Here is a 9,079-nt window from a genome sequence, read left to right on the forward strand (position 1 = left end):
GCAACTTTTATTTTTTTTGGGGGGGGAGGAAGGTGTGTACCAGATCCGGGATAAAATGACTTGCTGTCCCCCAGTGATCCTCCCACTCCTGGAATGTCCTGGATGATAGGACTCCCTCTTTTTTTTTCCCAAATACTAAGTAAGGCATTGCTGCCTTCCAAACACAGAGCTAAGGGAGGAATAAAACTGGAAAAAGTACTGCTTTGCAGATCCTTTTTGTGTCCCTCATGCTGCTCCTGTGTAAGTGACCTGTGGCCCAAAGGGATGACTTTATCAGACTGCAGGCTCTGTGTCTCGCTAAATGTTTCTGCAGCCATTACTCCTGATGAACCTGTGTCACTGAAGACTGCGCTAACAGTAGTGTCACCAGTTCAGCAAATTGTGAGGGCACTTCACTTTCAATGAATTGTGCTGGTGGCAAATACTGGGTGGAAGCCTGGAAGGAGTTGGAAGTGCAGCCTTTCTCTGGAACAGGGAGAAGCCCACAGTTCTGAGGAACACTGAAGCTGTGTCACTGTGCTGTTTGCACATTTCCCTATAGTAGTCACCACATTACGCCTAACGTTCACTGAGGGGATGGCCATTTGCTAGGTGAGAATAACAAAGCACGCCGGGAGGGGATGTGAATGAAAAGCAGAAACTCTCATCTTGCCCCTGTCACATTCTCTATTTAGGCTGCTTCTGTTTTCACCATGAAGAAAAGCCATTAACTGCGTCTTTCTGTTCCCTTTCAAGCTGCCCAGGTTGTGCTGAAGCGGTGGAGGATGGGGGGAAGGGGAGGAAGAAGGAGCTCATCAGCATCCAGGAGGAGGCGAGTGAAGGGCAAAATGGAAGAGGGATGAATGGCGCCGCTGCCCTCAACTCCACCTTCTCCCGCCTACCTCTGGCTTCTGCCAGACAGCCTCCCCCAGCATCCCCCTCGTCCTAAGTCAGCCAAAGGGCAGCCACAGCAGAAGCATTTTAAAAGCAAACCAAGTATCACGTGGTGAAGGTAAATAAACAGCGAGATGAAAAACCCTGCCTTGTTACCTGCTGCTTCCAGGGACCCATCATTTTGGCCAGGAGGACACAAACAGCTTCTTAATGCATCCAAATGCTCCAGGGCCCCTGTGGACGCCTGTAAGACAAAGAAATCCCAGTTATCAGAAGTCAGAGCTACCCACAGCCATTTCCTCATTGGTTCGCTTCATCTGTGCCTCTTACGTAATCCCCACCCAACAACTAACTCTGACCTCAGCTGAAGGGCACCCGAGTGAAGGACAGCTCCAGTCTGAGCCTCAGACGTGACAGTTCACGTCTGTGATGCCAGAGCCAGCGCGTGGTGCCTGCAGCTTGTCCTGAGCGGCAGCGGTTGCTTTCAGAATGTACTGCTCATGTTAAGCATATCTGCCACACTGAGTGAGAACCATGACCTCCATCTGTGCTGTGTTAGCAAAAAGAGGCTCGCAGAAATCACGAATGAAAACCTCCCTCCCCTTCCCAGTCTTCTGACAGGCTGGTGTCACCCTTCGTCATTCCCATCCACTCTTCTTGCCTACTCTCATTGTGTTACCTACCACAGCCCACTGCAGTGCTTATTTCAAATGTGTTGTCTCTCAGGAAGCCATTTCCCAATGCAAAGTTGGTCAGCGATTGAATTCTTGGGTATTTCCTCTTGATTTCAGGATACAGCATCATGGAAGAACAACAAAATTGATTATCTGCCTGGATTTTTAACAGAGACAGGTCAGAAAGGTGAACAGTGTGGATTAAATCACAGAATGGTTTGGGTTGGAAAGGACCTTAAGATCATCCAGTTCCACCCCCCTGCCATGCGCAGGGACACCTCACACTAAACCATGTCACCCAAGGCTCTGTGCAACCTGTCTTGAACACTGCCAGGGATGGGGCAGCCACAGCTTCTCTGAGCAACCTGTTCCAGTGTCTCAGCACCCTCATAGGGAAGAGCTTCTTCCTTATATCTAACCTGAACTTCTCCTGTTTTAGTTTGAACCCATCACCCCTTGTCTTATCACTACAGTCCTTGATGAAGAGTCCCTCTCCAGCATCCAATAATAAATACATAAATGCATCCAAATGCATTCCCTCTGCACACTGAGATTTTGATAGCTTCACTGTAAATGAAAGGATAGATACTGTCTATATCTGGATTTATGTAAATCTAAGAAAAGTTAATGCAAATACACAACCTTCTGCTCTTTTGTTGTTCAGCAGTTTGAAAGTTTTGGAACCACTCATGAGTTAGTTCACAAAATAAAACTCTTGAAGTAGCCAGTATTGTGGTTTTTAATTCTGCTCAGAAAAATGGCTTGGTTAGTTCAGCTTTCAACAGAAAAAAGGCACTGTTCCCCCAACAGAACACAGTGAAAAGACTATCAAGGTATTAAAATCAAAAGCATAAATAGTTTCTTCCAGGTGCCTGCACCCTGCATCTGCTGGGAGCACAGAAACACATAGCACACATGAAAGTCCAGGCACATGTGCAAACATATGCTCATGTATGAAGACACACACATGCAAGCTTAACATACACCTCAGTACAGAAGTACCATACTGTGTGCACTTCCAAAAGCACCATACACAAGTAGGTACGTGTTCTGCACACACCTGCAGGAACACCGAGCACAGCACAACAATTCTAACTTACTGTATAGAGGAAATTACATTCATGCTCTTGTACAGGCTTTCCAAGAATGACGTATCATGTAACTCTTGCACCTCCCTCATTTTGTCTAAGGACATAAGACCCTGAAAAGGATGGAATAAATTCTGCTAAGTAGGCAAAGCAACTTGAGGCCAAGATTACTGAACATACTGCAAAGAGACTCGCATCTGCAGGCTGCATGAGAAGTATACTTGTAATTGCAACAAAGAGAAAACACAGATGGGAGAGGGGAAGCAAGAAAAGCTTCAAATCCATCCAGCAGATGAAATGCAGAGTGGCACAAGTTGGATGGAGGAGCAGAAGACACAGGGAAGAGTTAGGTGAGACAGCTAAGGGATGCCCTCAGGGCATGTGCAAAGGAGCTGCACACTAGAAGCCAAGAAAATCTCACCATCTGCATCTGAAGAGCAAGAAGAGCTGGGATGAAGAAACGGGCATGTCACAGGGCACGAAGAAGAGTTCCATTTAAGAGGAAAACCATGGTTGATATACGCATGCACGGTAAAATGGAACGTGTGGTAAACAAAAGGGGGGAAGCAAGATGAATTTTATACATGGGATACAGGAGGTCATGAAGAGAAGCCAGAGAGCCACAGGAAGGCTGCTGCTAAGAATACAGGTAGAAAGAAAAGCTGAGAAGCAACAGATGAGGTAAAAACTGCCAAGAGGATGAGATGGGGATCACGGAAAGGGAAACGTGAGATTGCAACATGCAAATGGCAGAGCTGACCCTGCTCCATCCCACAGGCTGCTGGAAACACCTTTGTTTCCTTTCCACCAGCAGCTCTCCTGTTTGCATCTGTGGGTGTGCCACCTGTGCCAACAGCAACTTTGGGTACAGCCACATCACCAAACACAATCCACCCTTTCTCCCCTCCAGGATGTTGTCTCAACGCCTGTGTGTGCACTAATGCAAAGGTGTCTCTGTCAAGGGATGCCTGTTGCTATAGTTTTGCATTTTCAGTAGTTGAGTGTGTGAAGGAAAGGACAAAACCCCCAGACTGATGAACAGCAGAGGCACACAGCTCCTGACAAGCAGAAGCAGGGAGGAACAATTTATGGCCACTTCATAAATTTTTGGCTGTAGCTCCAGAAATTAAAGACTTTTTCTTGTAGAAGAGAGGGATTAGAGAGGAGTACTTGTACAAAACCAGGGCCTGAATGCTGTTAGATTCCAGCAGATTGCCAGAGGGGCTTTGTGAAAGGGGGGGTGGGGGGGGGGGGAGAAATGAATGCATGCATTTCTGTGATTTATTATTCTGATACTAGTCTAGATCTGCGTGCCTGGGTTACATGACAAGTTCTCTGGGGCAGGCGCTATGCCTATCATGTGTAGCTACACTATTGTGCATACACTAGTATTGTATTTAGGGCTACACTACTATTGTGTGTAGCTAAGAACATAGATGAGTCAGATCACAAGAGAAGCAGCTGTAGCTGTGGAGGAGACAAGATGGGGGAATGGTTGGACTTCATGATCTTAAAGGTCTTTCCCAATCTAGCTGATTCTATAATTCTGTGACAAGGTGGTGATCTCCTACCTTCCCCATCACACAGATTATAATTCGTCCAATGCCTTTCATGCTTTCCTTCAGGAGATAATGTACTTACCGCCCTCCTGGTTCCACAAGTACCAATTGCTTCTTCTATTAAATGCTAAAACACACACTCGATCCCACTCGGAGCACTAGCTCTAAATCCTGACTTTGCACAGAGGTTGAGTTTCTGCCTATTTTCCAACCAGATGGATTAATAACCTTACATTATACCTGTGACAATAGCTGTGTACAAATGTACATCCGCATGTGCTTATAGAATGGTTGGAAGGGACCTTAGAGATCATCCAGTCTGAACCCCCTTGCCACAGACAGGATCACCTTTCACTAACCCACGTTGCGTGCATGCCTTATTTTGTACACAGGCTTGCAAACGCATGCAGAGTTTGCGTGTGTGCCTGTGACTAAGAGGGGGACAACATAAATCTTCTGGGAAAGGCATTTTAGTCATCCCAGTCTGCTCAAGCTGATAAACAATGGTCTGAAGCGCAGATCTAAGAACATCTATCAGCAATAAATCCCCGCAGCTGCAAGACACAACCTGCCGTTCCGCAGAGACCTTTGCTTACTCGGCGCTGTGCGGTGATCCCTTCCAGCAGGCCGTGGGCGACAAGAGCCCGGCTTCCAAGGCAGGCCGGCGGGCGAGCAGGGCGCTGCGGCAGGCTGCAGGGGTCAGTGTTGCACAGCGGCTGCTGCCCGGCCGAAGAGCGTCAGAGGCCCGATGCGGCGCCGGGAGGGTGCTCACGGAGGGGGGGGTGCCACGGCCCTAACACCTGCCGTGCCGCCACGGCGTAGCACACAGAACGGCCTCTGGTTTAAGCACCGCATGCACATAACTCCGACGCCCCACGCTGCTCGGTTGCCTCAACACACGCCCCTCTCCTCACAGACAGCCCGGGAATGCTCCCTGAAGACAGGGAACTGCAGCACCCAGAGCGGGACATCAGCACACTGCGACTGCAGGCACAGCGCGGGTCCCTCGCACGCCCTCCCACCGCCCCACGTGCCAAGAGCCCGCCCTTCCTCACTGCACCAAACACCCCTTCACCCTCCGCCCCCCCGCCGCCAGGCACCGTACCCCTAGCAGCCAATAGGAAGCCTGTTGCCAGGCAGACAGCTCATTTGAATAACCCAATCAGGCGCCAGCCCATGAGTCCCTCCTTATATGGGGACTCGAGGCTCTCTCCCTAACCCCCCCCCCGCACCAACTGCATCCCTGGCGCGCGCGCGCCTCAAGCCCCACCCCCTTTCCCTCGGAGCGCGGGAAAAGCAGCCTCTCTCCGCCCCCAGCCCCCCCGGTGGGGCCCAGCGGCAGGCGGGGCCGTGGGGCGGAGGGAGGAGCGGAGCCGCCGGGAGAGCTTCCAGCGGGAGGAGGGAGGGAGAGGGCGGGGGAGTAACTGGAGTGGAAAATTCCAGGCAGGAGGACGCGTGAGCGCCGCGATCCCCAGCGCTGCTGTCCCACCCGGCCCCGCAGACCCGCTCCTCGCCCACCCCTGCTCCCTCCGGCCCAGCCCGTACGGGCGGCTTCCCCTGCCGCGCTGCAGCAGCGGAGGGCAGAGTGCTCCACTACCCTAGGGCCGCGGCTCGGGGGGTGCGGAGGGGCCTTTGGTGCTTTGCGCCCCCAACTGGCCTCGACGGGCCGGGAGGTGCCGCTTTTCCTGGGTCTGCGGTGATCCCCTCTGCCTGGCGGCCACCGGCCCTTGAGGATCGCCCAGCACACATTGTTCCCTCCGCACCGCTCCCCGCGACGCGGCCCGTCCCTCTCCCCTGTCCCCTCCCTCCTCCGCCTCCAGTCCCTCTCCCCTCCCTCCTCAGGTCCCTCCTTCCCTCGTCAGCGGGCGCTGTATAAATCCCGTTCTCCGGCGTATCCCCGTACCGCGGGAGACCCTGGTACTTTGGCCCCTGGGGAAGGAGCCTGCCACCACCGCCGCACCGCTGGGACTTGGCGTTCCCTCCGCTGACCGCCTTCCCTCCCGAACCCGCCTATTTCCTTTCGGGGCTCCCTCGCACATTTCCTACCGGCCTCTTCCCTTCGATACCCGAGCCAGGATGTCGGAAAAACGCGTCGAGGAGACGCCGGCGGAGCTGAGCGCTAAGGTGAGCGGGACAGCCCCTTACCCCTCTCCAGCACCCGGCCTGGGCCCAACGGGATGGGGGGGGCCCTTGCCCCTCTCCTCACAGCGGCCGCTGAGGTGCCCGGCCTGCGGGGGGCGCTCGCAGGCCCCAGCACCTCCTGGCCAATGGGGGGACGGGAACGCGCGCCCCCCCCCCCCGCCCCGTTCCCGTCCCCCATTGGCCCGAAGACGCGCGCGCTCCGTTCGGCTCTGCTCGGCTCTATTCGGAGGGGGGGGCGGATCTCCCTGCCGGGTGTTCCGCCATGGCGGAGGCGTCGGAGCCGTTAGCACGGACGGGTTAACGGCACGAACGGTTTAACGTTCTCCCCCCCCCCACACCACGGGGCGGGCGGAAGGTTGTGTGGACACAAACCGTGGGGTTTGAGGGGGAGGGAGCCGGAAACGGCTGTGTCCTATGGACAAGGCTCTTAAAAGCCGTTAAAGTGTTCGGGACTTTTCCGCATGTGTGTGGTCTGGAGGAGCTCTGACGCGTTCTCACTGGTTTCTCTTTTGTCCGGGCGGGCATATTTAAGGCCGAAGACCTTTTTTTCGCCGTTATTCTGCATCTCCTCTAAACCCTCTTTGTTTATGTATTCCTTTATTTTCTTGCTGCTGGCCACCGGAATGTGCTGGGGTTTGTGCTCATCTCGCTATAGGAGATGAAAGAAAAGAAGGAAAAGCATGACGAGAAAACAGTCCACAAAGACAAGAAGAAGGAGATAGTAGAGGTGAGGCCCTTAAGATAGATTCAGAAGCTCTCTAAGAGGTGGTTAGCCTGGCTCACTGTGGGTAATGAATAGGAAGGGAATACAGCAGGTTAAGAAAGAAGGCAGCCCAAGGGACGTGTTAAGGGAGAGGGGCAAATGAAGAGCGAGCTATAGGATAATTGTGGAGAATGAGCCTTAAAGGACTTAGCATAGTCAGTGTGGCCCAGTGAGAAGGAAAAAAGATCAAAGAGAATGGAGACAAGAGCAAATAAGAGTTACGAGAAAGTGGCACAGAAGACGTGGCCCTGCACCCATCTCAAGGTGCAAGGGGAGTGTAAGATGAAGAAGGTGGAGGAGCAGTTAGGAAACGCACAGATTGGAGAAGGGATGTGGAAGCAGGTGTACTGTGAGCACAGGCTAAGTCATTATCCTGTAACTAGAGAGATGTTCTAATTGTTGGGGTAGGATGGCAGCAGCTTGTTGCGATGTAAGCTTGCGGAAATCAAGGAGCTTCACGTGGGTGGGGAGGGTCTGGAAGGATTGGTCTTGTAAAGAGGGCTGGTTGGGAGGAGGGTTTCAGTTAGGATGATGGGAATAATGGTGTCTGAGTGACAGAGCAGAGGTTACTCAGTGCACATCTGGGGCTGGAGTCTGAAGTGGCTGGAGCTGTGGAGACTGCTGCTGCACTTGCAGTATAGAACAGGTGGAAATGTCATCCCAATGCCAATTTCTGCTCTGACCAGTATATTTTGTTCAGGATGAGGAAAATGGAGCTGAAGAGGATGAGGAAGAGAATCCTGATGATGTGGATGAAGAAGAAGGTGGTGATGAGGATGAAGGTAGGAATAATTGGTATTGAAAGAATGGAAGGTCATGGAGGAAAATTCCTTCACTGGGCCCTCTTGACTGTGAGACTGCATTCCTGTAAATGCTACTTTAGTTAACCTGTGGTTTCCTCTCTTGCTTGTGCTCAGAAGGAGATGAGAATGGGCAGGAGCAGGATGGTCATGCAGAAAAAAGATCTGCAGAGGAGGAAGAGGTGAGTGATAGTGCAAGAGAAATGGCAGTGAGAAGGAATGAGGTTACCTGCTGTGCTGACCAAATCCATGTAGATGCCCCTGGCCTCGGGTCTCATTGTTTCAGCAGCAAATGGGTAAATAAATCTGGTGTGGCAAGAGGATAATAAACCCCTGTAGACTCCTTGTAGGATCCAGGCCCTTCCAATAGTGGTCACAGTACTGAGTGTTTGAGACTTAAGGTGCTTGAGAGGGAGGGGTCATCTGTGACTTCTGGGCTTCAAGCCACAAGATGGACTTTTGATGGTGGATCTCAGGGCCTGTCTGAAGTGGTGTGAGCCTGGGCTTCTTACGTGTCCTGAAAGTAACTTGCCAGCTATCCCTCCAAATGGAGCTGTCCACATCTTAACCGTGATCCTCAGCCTAACAGTTGTGTCAGGCACTCCAGGATGCTTTAAAGGGGAGTGGATTTCCATGTGGAGGGAGGAGCAGCAGTAAGAATTTTGTGGAGCAATTGTGTGCCTTGGTGTGGTGACTGTTTAATGGTAACTACTATATGTTCCTCTGTGTCCTCCATAGGACGAAGTGGATCCAAAGAGACAGAAAACAGAAAATGGGTCTTCAGCTTGAGTCCTTCCCTCCCATCTCCTATGTTCCGTCCATCTCCTCTTCCATTCCAGCCTGTGCTTGCGCTGTCTGTTAGCCTCTGGCTTCACACAATCTCAGATGAGGAAAGATTAGAAATGCTCTCTAACAGGGAAGACAGCAGTTTCCTTCTCACCCAAAGACCTAGCCCACCCTTGACATTCCCCAGCTGAAATCATTCCAGCCCCCCACATCTCTTCCACTGTGCCCCACTTACAAGTGATCCTCTTCCTGCAAGGATCTCATAGTTTCCTGGGGCACAGTAACCTTGCCAGGTCTGAATGCCAAGCTCCTTGCGTGGCAAGCTCCTCTGCTTCCCTTTCCACTTGCCCTCCTCTTTTTGTCGCTAGGATGACTGAGATTTTTGATGACTTTT

General features: G+C 52.0%; 1 protein-coding gene and 1 long non-coding RNA gene across 2 annotated transcripts; one reads left to right on the forward strand and one right to left on the reverse strand.

Moving 5' to 3' along the window:
• Positions 1-77: 77 nt before the first annotated feature.
• Positions 78-5,124, reverse strand: LOC117437316 (uncharacterized). The gene is made up of 3 exons (XR_004550427.1): positions 4,791-5,124; positions 1,557-1,653; positions 78-1,117 (listed from the first exon to the last, which is right to left on the reverse strand). It is a non-coding gene; the product is annotated as an uncharacterized lncRNA (long non-coding RNA).
• Positions 5,125-5,819: 695 nt separating this feature from the next.
• PTMS (parathymosin) lies at positions 5,820-8,864 on the forward strand. Its single transcript, XM_034071506.1, has 5 exons — positions 5,820-6,318; positions 6,992-7,063; positions 7,800-7,881; positions 8,017-8,081; positions 8,638-8,864. Exons 1-5 carry the CDS (start codon positions 6,271-6,273, stop codon positions 8,686-8,688), a joined length of 318 nt encoding a protein of 105 aa, XP_033927397.1. The 5' UTR covers positions 5,820-6,270; the 3' UTR covers positions 8,689-8,864.
• Positions 8,865-9,079: the final 215 nt, after the last annotated feature.

The sequence above is a fragment of the Melopsittacus undulatus genome, chromosome 2, assembly GCF_012275295.1.
Source record: "Melopsittacus undulatus isolate bMelUnd1 chromosome 2, bMelUnd1.mat.Z, whole genome shotgun sequence".
NCBI classification, from domain to species: domain Eukaryota; kingdom Metazoa; phylum Chordata; class Aves; order Psittaciformes; family Psittaculidae; genus Melopsittacus; species Melopsittacus undulatus.